Source organism: Oreochromis aureus, linkage group 7 (genome assembly GCF_013358895.1).
Source record: "Oreochromis aureus strain Israel breed Guangdong linkage group 7, ZZ_aureus, whole genome shotgun sequence".
NCBI classification, from domain to species: domain Eukaryota; kingdom Metazoa; phylum Chordata; class Actinopteri; order Cichliformes; family Cichlidae; genus Oreochromis; species Oreochromis aureus.
Genome location: NC_052948.1, coordinates 18,804,049 through 18,823,610, shown reverse-complemented (window position 1 = coordinate 18,823,610; position 19,562 = coordinate 18,804,049). Strand labels below are relative to the sequence as shown.

Below are 19,562 nucleotides of genomic sequence, written 5' to 3'. Positions count from 1 at the left end.
TAGTTGTGGTTTTAGTGTATCTAACGTGTCTGTTGTATACATAGTAGTATACATGTCTTTGTTTGTGTTTTGAGGTTAAAGTATGAAATAGCTGTGACACTGAGCAGTAACAACAATCACGTTCACACATCTCATTCTCTGATGTACTTGCAGATCTCGTTGTTGACATTTGGGATGCCAGTTTATTTGTTTACAACATAGTGATGGAAAATACTCCTAATTCACATTTTATTTCCACTGACATTTCGAAAAGCTCGCATAAAATTTGCTTGGCAGTCATATGGAAATATACGAGCTGCTGTATAGCTACAGGCACCGGAGGCAGTGATAGAAAGAGACATTGAGGAGTGAGTCGGTGCTGTTCATCATTTATAGTGGACAGTTTATGTATTATGAATCCAAATTGCTTATCTTTTATAAATCAGTACAAACAGCCTCCTAATTCTGAGTCACTGTAAATTGAATTTGTTTGTTAAAAAATAGACTGCGTATTCATTTACGAGAGGAATAAACTTACAGTTCAATCAATTTGTATTGTTTTTTCAAAGTTTGTTCGTTTTAATGATTCCCAAGGCAACTTTATACAAACTGGGAAAGCCTTGCGAATATCTAAGTCCACTATTGTCGACTTACATATGGTAGATATCTGCATCCTCCTGTGAAGTGGCATTCAATATGACTTACAGCAAAGATAAAAGAAACTCTTCATCCTTGATGCTTTTTTACTGTCTGCTTGGCAATTTTAACCTGCAACACTTTCACATCATCCTCTGTGTATAATTTGTAACAAATTAGTATCTGGATGTTTATTAAAATATATGTTCAAGTTCAATAAGTGCTGTGCTGTTGTCAGTGGGAGGAATCTGAGGCTCAGGGATTTTCTAATCAAGCTTAGTTATAGTAAGTTGGAGCATTACATCAGTAAAAACTACAAAACCAACACGTCTGTTATTGTTTTGATAAATGACTCCAACCTTGAATCGAATTTCCAGACTGAAAGGTGGTGTATGGGCTGTTGTTGCTTATGTAAATGTTCCCAATATGAGGCTTTAAATGATGTACAATGAACCATGGAAATATACAAAAACTAAGAGCTTATAGTATAGAATATATCCTAAGTAGCAATATAACCTACATGGCTCAGATATCATTGTCAGCATGCTCTCCTTATGTGAAGATAGACACCCTGGTTTATTCTGATATTATAAGTATATATAATATGAACTATAAACGCTACTTTTAAGTATTCCATTTAGTGTCTTGTTAAGAGTTTTTAGTTGCATGAATGCAACACAGTATTAAGTAAGAAGGTAACAATAAAGTACTTACATTTCCTAGAATATTATATGCACTGTACCATTACCAGTAGGAATTTTAGCTGGATGCATCCAACTTGTCATGCTTCCATCCACATATGTGTGCTTGCTGATAGGATTGGGGTTGGTGGGCTTCCCTTGTTAGCAAAATAACGAATCAGCTCCTGGATATATGGGGAAGAACATTAACATCACAATTAGGATTCTGTCTAAACTGTGGCAGTTTCCTGCTGTGTCAAGCTTAAAACCTTACAGCTCTCATAGCTGCAAATGAGGTGGCGGTGGCGGTTGGGGGGGATTAATCATTTGATTTCATTGTATTGCACTATAAAGAACAGCGCCCACTGGCATAACATTGTTATTTCAGTACATTGCTGCACTGCATAAATGATTGACAAGTTTCTCATTATTTGAAGGTGCGTACCCATTCTCAGTTGCTAGCAAAAACTAAATAGTTGCATCCTGGTATTGATGAGTATCTTTTTATTTTTATTTTTCAGTAACCCCTTCAGAGTAGTTAGCATTTTCTAAATGTGAATCATAGTATTACATACAGTATTTACTTTAGCATTTTCCTCCTCCGTTAATCATTTCTTCTCTCTTTCTTAGGTGTGCAGGGTGACATAATATATGATTGCTGGGAGAAAGAGAGTCTCTCTCTCTCATGGACTGAGTAGTTTTCCAGTCCCCGGCTTCTTTGTGAGGATTTATTTATTTATTTTTCTTTTTGGTAATCTGTTTTTTTTCACTGCTTTGTTTATTGGTTTAATTTTCTTGCCTCATTAGTTCAGGGAAGTTCTGATTCCTACGGGACATTGCTGGCCCAGACTTTCTTTCTTTCTTTCTTTCTTTCTTTTTGTTTCTTTTTTGTCAGATGTCCAGGTTTTTATATTTATTTAATTTTCTGTGTCAATGAAGCAACTCTTGTTGGTAAACTGAAACTGTGAGTAAGTTTTCTCTGAACTTTAGCATTGTTTCCTGGTACTGACACGGTAAGTAGTAGAGTAAGTAGAGTAGTTATTACAAAACTACTCAGTTCTCTTTTACTCTAAACGGTTCTAACTTTTTTTGTTCCCCATTCTTTTTTTACCCGTAGGAACTGACGAGCATTTAATTCTTACAATAGCTGCATATTAAAGAGGTCTGCAGTGCATTCCATTACTTTTCAGTCCACAGTGGCAGATGCTTTTAGATGAAACATTGCCATCTAATGAGATTTGTATACACGTAAGTAACTAATTAATACAGCAGTTCTTTTTACAAAGAACATCCAGAGAGAGGGCTTGCTTCAGACAGAGGCTAAACTGAACAGCAGAACAAAGTATAAGATAAAGATTATTTTAAAGTTTGAATCATGCAAAAATACTCATGTAGAGTCCAAGAATACAAGTATGGATTTGGAAATACTAGGTCTGCTTTAAAACGTCACAGTGTCACTTTTTGAGCTTGTTTGCACTTTTTGGTTTCTTTGCCAGGCTATTGTGATGATTGTTGTGACACAAACAACCTGAGTGAAAGTCGGAGAGGATTAATGTGTTTTAGCCCCTGTATGCATATCAGCGAAAGGCCACAGCTTAGTCTGACACCAGTTTCTAATCCATCCGAACAAACAAGGATAAATTCTAGGATAAACGTCAAGGGGATTAAACCTGTTCTGATCCAACAACAGGGCCTTCTTCTTCCATTAGGACAGCGCGTCAATGGCATTGCCTCCATAAAAAGAAAGGTCCTATATAATGGGAAATAGAAATACATAATTTATACCCCCTGAGTTAGGTGAGGGGTAAGAATATTGTAGAAATCATTTAATGCTGTTTTTTAAACTGCTGAGACATATTACTGCCTGGAGTCACCACAGCGGAAGATTTCTAATAAACTGATCGTGAAGAAAACAAATGCCATCTCCATGCCTAGAAACCCTGGAGACGAATAGTTGTCGCGGTCCATCCAAAATGTTGACAGGAAACATGAGTAATATCTGCCTCCCTTGTCACATTGAACAGATGCATCTCTCCCTGCATGAATAGGGGAACAGAGCCAACAAAGCAGGATCAGTTTTTTCAGAAAAAAATATGATGGTTGTTATTCTGCTGTTGTTACATATATTTATGTATGTTTATATTGGCTAAGGAAGAGGCGACAGTTTTCTGGAGAGGTGTGTATGGCTCAAAAATAAAGACATCTGAGACTCCCAAGATTGCAACCTTGTTAATGTGACCATATGGTATCTCTCTAATATGCTAAAACACATCATGATAGAAATAAACAGTCAAACAATGCCTGAGCATTTTCTTCTTGAAACAAGGAGTTTGTTATGAACTCAAAATACATATTCTGATATTCTGAGAGCCGGACTGTCATATGTTATATAAAAGGAATGGAGACAACTTGTCAGAGCTGACAATAAGAAAAAAGGTATGTCAGCATCACATATTCTAATACTGTGGAGAGTAGAGTGTGTATGTATATACAGTATTTGTATATCTTTGTGTATGTATACAAAAGTACAACAAAGGTGACAAAAATTAACTAGTAAACTCAGAAGACCAAAAAAAAAACTGCAGAGATACAAGCAAAGAAACACAGAGTGAATACACAAGGGGGCGTGTGATAATAAAGAACAACTAAACTTTAGGGCAGGCCATCACAGTGATATAAATTATATAATAATAAAGGGAAAAGTACAAGATAACCTCTACTCATCCATCCATCCATCCATCCATCCATCCATCCATCCATCCATCCTTTTCCTGCTTATTTCAGAGGCTGGAGCCCATCCCAGCTGATAGGTTAGAGGCCTGTACACCATGAACAGGTCCCACAGCACTAACACACAGAGAAAAACACACTCTCTCACATGCACACATATGGACCATTTATAATCACCGATTACCCTGCATGCCTTTAGGCCTCAAATTATGACAATGGGTTAAAAGAGACCTTTTCATAATGTTGGCCTTTTTTGCCAAAAAGGCTTTTTAGAAATGTGTCCCCGCCAGGGCATAAATAGCATTGTTGGCTACTGACACCTGGGTGCTAAGAGCATCAACCTTAACAAAGAGAGAAAGACGCATTTTTTTAATGTTAATTTAATCTCTTTACCCTGCTGAAAATGTTTAATTTAGTACTGATATTTACTAGTACAAACAAACTTTTACCCAGGCAGGGCATGTACAGCATGTAGTCAATGCGATAATAGTTGTAATTAAAAATCTGTTGTCCTATTTCTCGCTGCAGGTTAGACAAAAACAGGCTTTTCATTTGTGGCGGACAACTGTCAAAAATAAAAGCCGGGTCGCATTTAAAGGTTTTGTTAAACTGAAAGATGATAGCAAGACTGTTATCAAAGATCTGCTTTACAACTGAACTCAAGCAGCCAAACTGTCCGACGTGAATCAAGGCTGAGTGTCAGTGAGAGGCGAGCAGAGGAACAAAAGAACCCTTTAGCTGTCAGCCTTTGTTTCCAGAGTAATTTCAAGTGATGTGGAGCTGGAGTAGCTTAGATTGGAGAGAGGTCTAAGGCCAGCTCTTATGTTGTTTTGGTTGAACTGCTGAGAGTCAAACTTCACACTAAGTCACAGGACTCTTCTGAGTGAAAAACATCTTCTACGTCCCGCGATTTCAGTTTCTCGACACATACACAGTCTTCAACACTGTTATAGGATAACAAGCACTACATGTGTGCCACTACAGTCAAGAATCTTTTAAGGGGGAATACATTTTAAAAGCAATCATTGTAGAGCTGGAGGCAGCTGAAGAGGTGTGCGTGAGAATTACAGGAGGAAATTACTGTTCGGTAGTTTCAATAAAAACAAGATCCCCTGTGGTTTTCTAAGTGCATGTCTTTTTAAAATGAGTAATGCAATCATCCACTTACTAAAAATAAGGTGTTAGTTTATGATCAGGTTTTATGCATTTTATAAAATGTTTTTTAAAAGTTATTGCAAAAGCAAAGTGTTGTCCCTGTTTCTCATCTTCAAATATTTCATAAAATTCAGGCCATTTCATACACGATCCTCACAGCGGGTTGTTCTATTAAAATCGGTGGCAACTTGAATTTTCCCCCGAAAAAGCAGAGCACATTATTTTCTCCCAAGAGTGATCTTCTTGTTATGCTGAAAATAAATTGGACTGAATATCTACACTTCCTATTTGGTGCCTGTGACTGTATAATGAAAACTGATTTAAATAAAGTTTTGTTTACCCTCATTTTTTATGCTCCAAAACCACTGATTCTCTTGGGGTAAACTTGTCCTCTGAATCTGACCTGTCCTCATTATTTATAGTGAGCCGGGGCTTTAGCAGCTAATACCAAACACGGATATCTTTTCAAGTGGGAGGTCACTGAGGGACAGAGAGACACGCAAGACATCGCAGAAAATCCGCAGGGAAAAGAACTAGTAGTGAAAATCAAATCCTTACAACTTTTCATTTCTTCTTTTCTCATATCAAATAATTTGCATAATTAAAGCAAACTTTACCAAAAGTAATGCAAAATTTCTAGACTATATAGCAAGTATGCTTATTCTGAACCTGTAAGATAAAATGTGACTTCTTTACAGGTTTGTCCTTATCTGAACCATCAGTCGGCCAGTCAGCAGGTCTGGTATGCTATATTGCAGCAGTCTGGGTGAGATTAAGGCTCAGCTACCTTCAAGCAAGAGTATCGAGCATCTGTTGCAACTCTATAGTAGGAGAGCTGTGCTGGAAACAGTCATCGATCCGCACAATGTACTGATGCAACAGCTGCTGCAGTATCATCTGCTGTGATATTTTTTAGAAGTCACAGTTTAAGTAGTTTCTGAAGACAATTTTACTCTCTACAGACACTTAGTAATGGAGATTAGCATTTATTATCAAATAAATAATAATATTAATGGATTGCATTTATATAGCGCTTTTCTAGACACTCAAAGCGCTTTACAATTCCACTATTCATTCACACACTGATGCAGGCAAACCACAGTTGTAGCCACAGCTGCCCTGGGGCAGACTGACAGAAGCGAGGCTCCCATATCGCGCCATTGGCCCCTCTGGCCATCACCAGTAGGCAGTAGGGTGAAGTGTCTTGCCCAAGGACAGACAGACAGAGCTGGCGATCGAACCGGCAACCTTCCGGTTACAAGATGAGCTTCCCAACCCCCTGAACCACGGGGGTGTGGTTCAGGGGGTTGGGAAGGTTGCCGGTTCAACATAATTATTTTAAAAAGATATGTGAAATAACCACAACACAATGAAGCACTCCACTATATTTCAAATGCATTATTATGGATTTTTTCTTTTCCTCCAGGTATCCGTCACATTATGTCTTTCCTGCATTTTTCATTCTATCATGTTATAATTGGCCGTTTTGGTGCAGAGAGCCACCCAAAACTACCTCTTAGAGCCTTCGTTTACTGTTATTTATTTTGTCTACTGGTTTTTTGTTTTTCATTAAAACTATTTTAGTGTCATCTACCAAAACAACAAAAAAGAACAGACTATTGTGATGATGAAAGATTTCTAGATTTTTAAAAAATCCAAAATGCACTGGAAATTAATGTTTAGGTATTCATAGTATAGCTTAGAGTTCATCAAATAAGATTCCCTGCAAATCCATTCACTTAGTGGGTACCAGATTGGACCGCTCCCTTTTGACTTCACAACTGACTAAAATGAAACTCCTGTTAAGTGTCCTCTGTTAGATTGAGATATTGTGACTGTGGAGGCCATTTACAGTGAACTCATTGTCATGCTCAAGAAAACAGTTTGAGATCATTTGACCTTTGTGACATCAGAAGCTGGGTACACTCTGGTCATAAAGGGATGGACGTGGTCAGCAACAAAACTTGGGTACTTATGGTGTTTAAATGATGGTCAGTTGGTAATACGAAGAAAATGTGTGCCAAGAAAATATCCCCACACCATTAGACCATCACCATCCTGAACTTCTGATACAAGGAACAATGGAAACATGATTTTTTGCTGTTCCATACCGACTTCAAATGTCACAGGACAAATCGGGACTCATCAGACAAGGCACCATTTTTCCAATCTTCTATTGTCCAATTCTGGTGAGCCTGTGCAAACTGCAACCTGTTTCCTGTTCTTATGTGATGGGAGTGGACACGGCATGGTCTTCTTCTGCTGTAGCCCATCTGCTTCAAGGTTTGAGACGCTGTGTTTTCCGAGCACTTCTGCATACTTTGCATTGTTGTGAGTAGTTATTTTTGTTACTGTGGTACTGATTTTTTCCTGTTATCTCAAAGCAGTCTGGACATTCTCCTCTGAACTGCGGCATCAGCAAGGTATTTTTGTCCGGGGTACTGCCCCTCATTAGATAATTTACATTTTCTGACCATTCTCCTCTGTGGGAAAATCCCAGCAGATCAGCATTTTCTAAATACCCAGACCATCTCATCTGCCACCAACAACAATAACCTGTTGAATCCCCTTTTTGCCCCATTCTGTTCACCATGGCTCCACGGAGTTCCAAAGCTGCAGTTGGCTGATTACACATTTATGTTAATAACCTCAAAGGTGCTCAAAGCTGCTAACCAATACTTGTTCCTTCGAATGTCATTGTCCTTTTCTATTTCTTTTAAATAGCTATTTCTTACCATTTCTTTTGAGAACAGTTGTTGCTTTATTCACAAAGGCAAGATGTCATTTGTGTGCGTAGATAAACTATGTGTTGGCACTGTTTAGTTTCTGTGCTCGGGATTATCAATAAACTAGGAGACTGCCTCTTTTATTTTTCTGTCAGATCTGTTTGATGTATTTTGGTGCCTACTGACTTCCTCTTTTTTGTGCCTTTCTTCTTTATTGCTGCTCCACCATCTGTGGTACCATATGATATTAATTGTAAATCAAGTTCTTGAAGTGAAGGCTGACTGTGACAGTATGTTTTTTTTTAATGGTTGATGTTTGGCTGTTGCACTTTAATTCATGCTGTTAATTTTTATAGTGCTCAAATTCCAACGCTTGTATTTGAGTATTGGATCCTGTGCACACTTGCTTTTGTTTTCAGGGCGCACTCAATGAATCATTGCAGTAGGTTTTGTTGTTGCTTTTGTGATGTATGAATGGCTGGATACAGGTTATTTGCAAAATTGTATCACTGTAAAATTGGCTTCACGGACATCTGGGTAAGGTTTTTCTCACAGATTGTCACATTTTTATTTCATATTTCCTTTATAGCAACATATCAGTACATCTTTACAGCAGAGCATCAATTTCACAGTATCATTGCTCCTACTGTCAATTTGTACTGCTATTGACACCATCAAGTGTCTTACATTGCTGCTGCAGATCTTGTTGGTACTGGTGTTTAGATTTAGCCATGTCAGTTTTGGGTGGATTAACTTAATTACTGTCACTCCTGATTTCATAGCTGTGTTAACATTGCTGTATGCTTTCCAAGAGTGGTGAGGTAATCCAAATAGATGTGTATTTGTTAACATAATGAACATGTTCTGTGCAGGGTCACTGGGTGAGATCTATTAAGTGACATCATTTAAAACATAGCAAAATAACATAAAAAACCACAAGCTGTCAAAATAATTTAAAAAAAAAAAAAAAACCTTTAAAAACAAATCAAAATCTGAACTTGACTGCTACTAATGCAGAAGACTGAGTTTGTGTTACTCCATAGTTACAATTTAGTCTCAATCAAACTTTTGACTGTTAGTCCAGCAAAATTGTTTTGGTTAATGAATTCTTCTAGGATATCTCGATTAAATGGCTCTCTCTATACATCATGGCCATCGGTCAGCATCTAACTCTGAGGAAACATTATAGATTCACCAAAAATCTGAGATAGTCTGGATGTACACCAGTGCATGTCTGTGACATTTCATTTTCCAGCGAGGGGTTGGCTTGTCCTTTGCAGACCTTCAAATCACAGCGGGAGCATTTCAAAGATGTAACATTTACCCTGCACTGGGTCTCTTATTTTGAAATGTGACCAGATTCTGTATGCCTGTGCGAGCTGCCTTACTTTTAAACATAACATAGTTTTTCTGCTCAGTAAACTAGGCGAACCTTCCTAAGCAGCACTTCTACCAAAAGCACGATCATTTCAACATCACATTCTGTGAAAAAAAGAAGTTCATCTCACCTCATAACAATATGAATATTTTTATTCGTATCTTATTTTACTAAACAATGATATTCAATAAAGGTAGAAAATGTAATTGGTTTTCATTCATTGCTTTAATTTAAAAAAATTACAGAATCATACTTTACACAAATAAATCCAACTCATACTTCATTCTGTTGCTGTAAGGTCCTCTGTTACAGTAGTTTGGTGCCGTTTCCAGTATAACATGAGTGCTCATGAAAGCTAGGATACCATTAATAGTCACATTAATATCTGCTACAGATGGATCTTAATATGGGGCAGCATTACAGAAGATCCGGTGTGAGCAGATAGGACATTGGAGAGTGCAGATCTAATGGAGTTTTAATAGATAAATGTTGGCAGGATGTATCTCGGGCTCCTCGATAACAGCAGGATGTGGAAATCCAGACAATGGCTTTTAAATGGTGATGGATGCTAGCAATTGGTTTAATATGTGCAGATGGGAAGATTGTTGGTTACTGGCATACAGGAAGGCAGAGGACATAGATGGATCGAGTGGAGAAAAGATGACAGTATGAAATGGTCTCAAGAGCTGAATGTTGCAGGATGACTGGCAGAGGTGCATGAGGGTTGGTACAGAAGTACAAGTCAGACCTTATTAGGAGAGCTCAAAGGGACCTTGACAATGTGATAACAAACTTCCTGGTTGCCGGGGTCTTTGTTAAAGGCAAGGAGCAGCAGGTGTCTGATTTGAAGTGGGGTGCTGAGCCCTGACATTGTCTGTCGCTGCCTGTCTTTGCCTTAGTTTTTCACCATCAGCTCATTCCTTTAATGATGTTTCCCCGTCGACCAGGTGTTGATGTGACTCCGGCAGCTTGAAAAGGTCACTGCCTTAAGGCTGAATGCATTGTGTCATAGTTTATTGACTGGCTGTTAAAAAAAAAGAGTTCATCCTAAAGATTATGAAACCCGAAAGTTGAAAAAAGATGGTTAAAGGTTATCAGTGAAATAAAAAAAAAGACCCCCTGAATAGAACTTAGAAATTTCCTTTAACCTCCAATCACCTTTTTTTAAGAGACACAAGTTTTTTGTTTGTTCCCCAGACTTTGTCTAGTCACAACATTTTCCAATCCATTAGCTTGTGTAAGTCTAAATTATTAGCTAATGCATATATAAAACCTCTCCCCTTTTTTTCTATTCTTTCATTTTCATTTCAGTGTGTGGATGATGGAGCTAATCATAATTAACTATCTAGCCAGCTTGAATAAAATATGCTAACAACAGTTGTCAGTGCAGCTGGCAGAAGGCAGGGTTGCCAGAAAATTGAAATGTGGTGAGGAAAAATAGAAAATGGATAAATTATTAAATGTGAGTCCAAAAGATAGGGAATTTAAAACAAATTATCTAGTGACTAAGAGAAGGTTAAAATGAATTTAAAAAGAAACACAAGCTCCACAGCATTTCTATTGACATATTCAGACAAAACGTCTGATAGCCTCTTACTACTCTGCTTCAGGCTTACATAGGAGCTCCCGTTACCGCAGTGCTTCTCAAAACTTTGTATCGATTATCCCACTGAGCCAAAAAAGCAACAACAACAACAACAACAAAAAAACAACGACAACAAAAAATCCCCAAAAGACAAAGACTTCCGGATGGTAGGGTCAGAATTTGATGTGAAGAACACGAAAACATGGATAGGTCATACCTTGTCTCAATGCTTCAGACTGGTGGTGGTGGTTGTATTGTGTGGGGGACATCTTAGTATCAACTGAGCATCATTTAAACACTACAGCCTACCTGAGTATTGCTGCTGATCATGTCCATCCCTTTATGAACACAGTGTACCCATCTTTTTATGGAAAGGATAATGCACCGTGTCCCAAAGTTCTAGTTCAATTCAATTCAATTCAATTTTATTTATATAGCGCCAAATCACAACAAAAGTCGCCTCAAGGCGCTTTATATAATACAGTAGATAGCACAATAATAAATACAGAGAAAACCCAACAATCATATGACCCCTATGAGCAAGCACTTTGGCGACAGTGGGAAGGAAAAACTCCTTTAACAGGAAGAAACCTCCAGCAGAACCAGGCTCAGGAGGCGGCCATCTGCTGCGACCGGTTGGGGTGAAAGAAGAAAAACAGGATAAAGACATGCTGTGGAAGAGAGACAGAGATTAATAACAGATATGATTCGATGCAGAGAGGTCTATTAACACATAGTGAGTGAGAGAAAGGTGACTGGAAGGAAAAACTCAATGCATCATGGGAATCCCCGGCAGCCTCGTCTATTGCAGCATAACTAAGGGAGGATTCAGGGTCACCTGGTCCAGCCCTAACTATATGCTTTAGCAAAAAGGAAAGTTTTAAGTCTAATCTTGAAAGTAGAGATAGTGTCTGTCTCCCGAATCCAAACTGGAAGCTGGTTCCACAGAAGAGGGGCCTGAAAACTGAAGGCTCTCCTCCCATTCTACTTTTAAATACTCTAGGAACAACAAGTAAGCCTGCAGAGCGAGAGCGAAGTGTTCTAATGGGGTGATATGGTACTACAAGGTCATTAAGATAAGATGGGGCCTGATTATTTAAGACCTTGTATGTTAGGAGCAGGATTTTGAATTCAATTCTGGATTTAACAGGAAGCCAATGAAGGGAAGCCAAAACAGGAGAAATATGCTCTCTTTCTAGTCCCTGTCAGTACTCTTGCTGCAGCATTTTGGATCAGCTGAAGGCTTTTCAGTGAGTTTTAGGACATCCTGATAATAAAGAATTACAGTAGTCCAGCCTGGAAGTAATAAATGCATGAACTAGTTTTTCAGCATCACTCTGAGACAGGATATTTCTAATTTTAGAGATGTTGCGCAAATGGAAGAAAGCAGTCTTACATATTTGTTTAATATGTGCGTTGAAGGACATGTCCTGGTCAAAATGACTCCAAGGTTCCTCACAGCATTACTGGAGGCCAAGGTAATGCCATCCAGAGTAAGAATCTGCTTAGATACCATATTTCTAAGATTTTCAGGGCCGAGTACAATAACCTCAGTTTTATCTGAATTAAGAAGCAGAAAGTTAGCGGCCATCCAGGTCTTTATGTCTTTAAGACATTCCTGCAGTTTAACTAATTGGTGTGTGTTACCTGGCTTCATGGATAGATAAAGCTGCGTGTCATCTGCATAGCAGTGAAAATTTATGCTATGTCTTCTAATGATGCTGCCTAAGGAAGCATGTAATGTAAATAGAATTGGTCCTAGCACTGAACCCTGTGGAACACCATAATTGACCTTAGTGGGTGAAGAGGACTCTCCATTTACTTGAACAAATTGGAGTCTATTAGATAGATATGATACATCTAGTCATCTCAGTCTTCTTGAACATGACAATGAGTTCCATCATCCTCCACAGTCACAAGCTCTCAGGCTAACAGAGCACCTTTGGGATGTGATGGAACAGGAGATTCACATCATGGGTGTCAGATCATGACAGGGCATGTCAACATGGACCAGTATCCAATATGAGAACTATTTTCCAGGTAGCTCAGAAGACAAAAAGTAGGCCATTTATTTTTTAGCAAGCTGTACCTAATGAAATGGCCTCTGATGGTGTGTGTGTGTGTTCATGTTTATACATCTTTGTGAGGACCAAAAACTGGAATGCTACTATACTTATGGGGACAAAATGCCTGTCCCCAAGAGTTTGAAGGCATTTTTGAGACTCAAAATGTGGTTTTATTCTCAGGGTTATAATTAGGTTATGGTTAGCTTTAGGCTAGGGGTTAGGATTAGGCATTCATTTTTGATGGTAGGCTAGGGAAAGCATTATGTCAATTAGATGTCCTCACTAAGATATGAAAACAAGTGTGTGTGTTTCCCATATCTTCCTTTCATTAAACATATTCATTCAGCTTAATTTCACTTCACATCTTTCTCCTGGTTCTCCGAGCCCCACCATCAGTGGCTCTCTCTTCCACAGCTGGTGCACACCCACAGTTTGAGAACCACTGCTTCCAAGGTTATTAAAATAAACACGTTTCCCCCCTCAAAGAGCACTTGACACAAAGGCATTTAAACACACTGGAAAAGATAAAACTTTATTTCTCCCTGTCGTGACAATACAAAGTCAACAAGTGCAATAACAATCGAACTAAAAACGGTACTGCTCGTTCTATCTAGTAGTAAATACATAGACAGAACGTGGTGCACATTATCGTCATCACCACCACCACCACACCCAAAAAGTGAGGTATCAGCCACTACAAAGCTTTTTTGTACAGGTGGGTATTCAACTGTAAGGCAACTGTTACCATGACAACCTGGACAGATTGAAACAGCTATGTGCTTCCTTCTTCCCATCCTTTTTTTTTTTTTTACTGTAAATATTACTTCATATATATATATATTTATATATAATTTTTTTGACATGGGAAGAGGGTTGAGCTGATACGATTTACAGTACCACATCACATCAGGCCAGAGTCAAGACTGTTTTCAACAAAACAGAAAACATCACAAAACATTAAAAAAGAAAAGAGAGGAGAGATTCCTCGTATATGTCTCTTGAGGGAATCCATTTGTGACCCTGCTACTGCTTGTCAGAGGCAAAATGAAGCTTTTTAAAATTCCCTGGGTGCGACTACTGTATTACATTATTGGTGATAAGAACAAATGTCCTGTTCCTTATTACAGGTCAAAACACAGCACAGAGCCCTGAAAGCGAAATGTTCTCGAACGTATCTGATTTTTTTCCCCACTTATCCAGCATTGGGGACTAATTAAAAATCTCTCCTGCCCTGTTTGCTACTGCTGTTCACACTCTGGGAATAGGAAGGCAGCTCGAGAGAGACAGCAAGAGAGTGTAATTTTGAACCACTGCTGATCTCCAGGCCAATTATTTTACTTGGACTCATCCTGCTTCTCTGCTCCTAAAAGCGTTGGCACAAGCCTGCTGGGACACACACGCACGCACGCACACACACACACACAATTAAACTTTAGCTATTGAAAGGGGGATTAACTTGCTCTAACAACTCTACAAATTTGAATATTATTGCTGATAACTGAGGATGACGCTAGCAGGCCCCACTTACAGCACTTGACCACAGTTCTGTTAGGTTCCACTTAAACTTCGTGAAACAGAGAGATGGAAAAATGAAGGCAACAGACAAGTCTAATAGCTGGCTTTTCTGTTTCTGTCGGTGTATTTGTGTTGAGTCAGCCAACTCTGAATGATTAACAGTATGTCCTGTTAGCTTTCAGCGCACATGCAAAGTGCTCCATGTATAAGCTTAGCAGCTGCCAGACTACCAGATGCAAGACTGGAACAGACAACCCCCTACCCACACACCCCCTTACACCCACCAACCCTCCCACTGTACCTACCTTCTGTCCACCTGGTCGTCACACACTGTCACTCATATAAAAACTGGCACCGGCAGCTGCTTTGCGTGTTTTTCCCCAAACACAAAAGACAGCATTTATGGATAGCTAAGAAAGTAGATCTCAGCAGCTTTGGGTAACAACTTTTCCTAGACTATAAGAGGTAAAACAGTCAACTTTTCCTACTCTAATAACCAGTTGATTTATTGATTTTTTGAATTTTGTAAAAATGACCAACATTCCCCAGTTTTCATCTTCCTTCCTTCAGTTTCCATCTTCCTGTGATAGTTAAATATTTAATTCTAAATTTACTTATTTTTTTCCACTTTTTTCTCTGAAACACAAACCAAGCGATTCATTCATCTGTTGATAAAGCAACAGGCAGATTCATCAATAATTAAATCAAATCTTTAGTTGCAACCATCTCTTAAGCAGTGTAATAATTGTTTCACTTTTTTGTCAATCCAAAATCCTACACACAGTGGGGGAAATAATTAGTTTCTCCTTTGCTGAATTAGTTTTTTTCTGAGTTTAAAATCCAGAAAAACACATAAAAGTTACAAATATATTTGCATGCCATTGAGTGAAATAAATGTTTGATCCCACAGATTGGCTGTGTGCCCAGCACACGAGTCCACACAAGCAGTTTCTTCCATTCCAACCTCTCCGTGACCATGGGTGAGACCAAAGAGATGTCCAAGAATGTCAAGGACGATATTGTAGATGTGCACGTGACGACATGTCCCTTCATCTCGAGCTCAATGCAAGATCTTGTCTCATGAAGTGAGGATAATCATGTCAAAGGTGGTGAATCAGCCCAAAACTTCATGGGAGGAGCTTGTTATTGATCTGAAGGCAGTTGGGACCACAATCACCAAGAACACTACTGGTAGCGCGCAGTGCCCGCAAGGTCACCCTGCTCAAGAAGGCACATGTACAGGTCCGTCTTAAGTTTGTGAACATCTAAATGATTCAGAGAAGGCTTGGGAGAAAGTGCTGTGGTCAGATGAAGCCAAAATCAAGCTCTTTGGCATCAATTCGACCCCCTGTGTATGTAAGCTGAGTATGACCCAAACATTACCATCCCCACAGTCAAGCACAAAGGTGGAAACATTGTGCTTTGGAGCCATCTTTCTACTAAGGGTGCGGGATGACTTCACCACACTGAGGTCAATGGATGTGACAACAACAGTCCACTGGCCACTTAAGAGCCAGAAGATAGGCTGTGGATGGGTTTTCCAGTAACCCAAAACATACCGTACTGCCAAGGCAACAAGGAGAAGCCCCTTAAGGTCGTGGCCTAGCTAATCTCCCGATCTCAATCGTAGAAAATCTGTGGAGGGAGACGAACTTAAGAGTTGTCAACTGGCAGCCAAGAAAACTTAAAGGATTTATAGTTTCTGTAAAGAAGAGTGGGCCAGAATCCCTCCTGAGATGTTTGCAAACCTGCTAAAGGTTTTAGCTACCAAGCACTAAGTCATGTTTTGCACAAATGAAATACTTATTTCACTCAATGAGGTGCAAATCAATGTATAACTTTTATTTAATGTGTCTTTGTTTTATGGATTTTTGGTTGAGATTCTGTTAAAATGAAACTACTATAAAAAAAATTAGAAACTGTTCATTTCAGCAGGGGATCAAATAATTATTTCCCCCATAACATTCGCCAAATCACTGGTTTTAGATCTGAGGGATAAATAAAACAAAGATTTAAATAAATAAATACCATACTGGTGGCTGTTTGAAATGATAATTGACAGTTTTTGCTATGAAATACACTGAGAGTTAAAGTAAAAAGTGTGCAAGAGTTTCTTTTAGTAAGAGATAATCATTAATGTCTTTTTTCTTACAGAGCTGACAAAAAAAATGAGTTCATTATCCAGAGCCAAAAATTCTGTGATACACATCAGTGATTACCCATTGCTCAATTAGCTGACTCTGATTTTTACATACCATGTGATCCTCTGGTTATGCTTCTGTACATTATTGCTGACAGTGAAAGGGGTTTACTGATATTTCTTTTGGAAACATTTTCTGTTATGGCTAGTTACTTACAGTTGCCTGTTACCAATGTGAAATTTGGAGCACTTCGTATAAAGAAACTAATGGATATTATTTTGCATCATATTGCTAAGGAAGCTGATCTCAGGCAGCCCTAATAACGAGGAAGGTCAAATAGGTCAGTGGGTGATGTTATAGAAAACTGTCACAAACTCGTAATTTGATAAGTAAGGGTTTCAGTCAGGTCTGTAGGCTCTTTGCCCAGGGATACGGATATGTGTAAATTAGCATAAAGACTGTGGCTGTTGTGAAGGGATCCCTGATCCTCATTAATGCTTGTGTGAAGATGGAAAACGCTCCTGTTTGAAGCTTCGGCAGTTTATTTTTATGGCCTTACGTCCTTTTCCGACACTGTTTCAAGAAATCCCTTGTTTTGCAGAAAGGAGACCAAAAACATTTTGTACAAGATGTTTGTTTTTCACCGTGGCTGCAGAGGCATTTTGTCTGGTTTCAGTAGGTAACAAAAACATTCTACTCTAAGTGAGATGCTCAGCATCAACCTAAGCCATTACATAATCAGATTGTTAGCCACTCATATAGTTTCTCTGACTAGTTCACATAAATAAATCACCAAATAGATAACCCACAACTGTGTCTAACTGCTACTGAACACAAAGTGACACAGCAGTTTAATAAACATGTTATATCTAGAAATAAGCTTTTTTTTTCTTCTTTTTTTTCTTTAAATAGGCAAGCTTTCTCACTTGCGAGTACAGTTTATCCAGTTCATCTTGGATTTGTTTGGGGTACTCCAGGCCTTGGCAGATACTTTAGGGAATCAGTTAAACCCTATAAGCAGATAAATGCATCCATCTCTCCCCTTCTGTAGAAGCAGCGATACATTCTTCTGTGTGGCTTTCCAGGCTTTCTTCAGCTGTTTCGCCTGATTCTGTTAGTCCGTGGGTATTTTGTGCTCATTAGAAAGGGGGCAGTAGTCACTTCTAGCTACTACAGTATGGCTAGCCCACCAGTGATGCTGTGTTCGTGGTCCAGAGAGGGGTGACTGGGGAACATCTCCTCTGTACCTTGTAAGGAAACCAGGTGTTGCTACTCTTCTGTTTATCCACTCACAGCATCGTTCTGCCAGAAGGAAAAAAAAGACATAAAGCATCAGGGTTCATTCTTAAGCTTGTAACATATAGAATTACAGGCATTTTTTACTGACGTACAGGTTTTTCTGAAGCTTTCAACCGTATATTAACTTTTGTGTGGTAAGCCTCAGGCTAAGTCCTTTGGCCATCATCAACATGGTGTTTTCAAACAGGATGTGATAAGAAGATCTGAAACCGAAGGAAACTGCATACAAGCAGTTTCAGATAGCGACTTGTCTGACACGAGATATACCTGCAAAAAGATTATGTCACCTTAGCCTCCTTTTTTATTCTAAATCACAGTATTTATAGTATTTTTAGTCACTTAAAACTTATGGTCAATCCCATAAACTGAGTTCAGTTAGCATTTTCCCATAGAGTTCTCCATAACTGGGCAAATTTTGGAAACCAGCCCTCTGCTGGCCTTTACAACAAAATGCAGGTTAAAGGCACTTCTATACCAGCTTCACATTTCACACTAGAAAGCTGTGCCCATCTTTTATACACCGTTTATGAAATCAAGAGAGCGGTAGGATCATTTTCTCAGGCTTTTTTCTTCCCAGCACCCTGCTGGCCATTAGAAATGATTCAGTACACTCCCATGCTGGCTTCAGTTTTCAGACCTGAAAGTGCAGTGCCAGTCACAACACCACCAAACACAATCTAAGGCAGTTTCATACAGAAAGGCTGGAGGTGCCAGATGATGTAACCACATCTAGCTTTCCTTTGGCTGTGGTTTCCAGTTTTCATTGTATTGGTTAAGTGGCTAGACACTGACTGAATGCCAGAGGAACATAACTCTAGCTGTCTGGGAAACAGAGGTCATCTCAGGACTAAAACTTGGCTTTAGGAGAAAATAGAGAAAAGCACTGATTTTAAGTATAAGCTATTATCCACCTGTTATCACATGACTAAATTTACATACTCAGGTCACGTGGTGACAACCAGACTTCATCCTTGGTAACTCTCACACGACAACCACTGACGAAAGCCATGAGATGATTTAAAACAATGGAAAAACTAGCGAATGAAGAAGATGGTATTTAGGATAGCAAACATGCTTACATATTTTAAAGATCTCATAGAACTGGAGCCCACAGAATGAAAATGGTTGATACATTGTGGATATATTGTTGCTTTATCCTCTCCAAAAAGTCAATTTATAGCCCAGAGTGCACATGTCTGTATCATCAAATTCCAGAGTAGCCACAAAAGTTGTTTGGGAAAAACTGTCAGGATTCCGGACAACAGAGACTGAGACTCAACACTTAATACTTTTAGCTTCATGGATAAAATTGCCTCAGTGTGTGCTCTGTGTTTCATGGTCCACACTGATCTTTATATAACAACATATTGGCTTGAAAATGAGCTCAAGGCCAGAAAACACAAAAACTAATAAAATGGGCCAGCTCTGCTTTTTAAAAAGCAGCCAGCTTCACAGGAATATTTTACAAGTCTGTAATTCTTGTTAAGACTCTAAGCCCACCACAGCTCTATGAATCACATCCACCAACTGAAAATAATTTCTGCTGCCCAAACAATACAACTGCACTTTAATGGGAAAAGAAAAATTTCCACTTTCCACACCTTAGCAGTGATTTACCCTCCATCCTTGTAGGGACACAGAAATATTCTTTTATCAGCAGTGTGTCACACAG

The 19,562-nt window shown here is 38.9% G+C and overlaps 1 protein-coding gene across 1 annotated transcript in view; it reads right to left on the bottom strand.

The window, feature by feature from the left end:
- Positions 1–13,453: 13,453 nt before the first annotated feature.
- Positions 13,454–19,562, bottom strand: part of shisal1b (shisa like 1b) — a 101,001-nt gene continuing 94,892 nt past the window's right edge. Inside the window, exon 6 of the mRNA XM_031726291.2 lies at positions 13,454–17,893. Coding sequence (XP_031582151.1) covers position 17,893 — 1 coding nt within the window. The 3' untranslated portion in view covers positions 13,454–17,892. The remainder of the gene's footprint in view (positions 17,894–19,562) is intronic.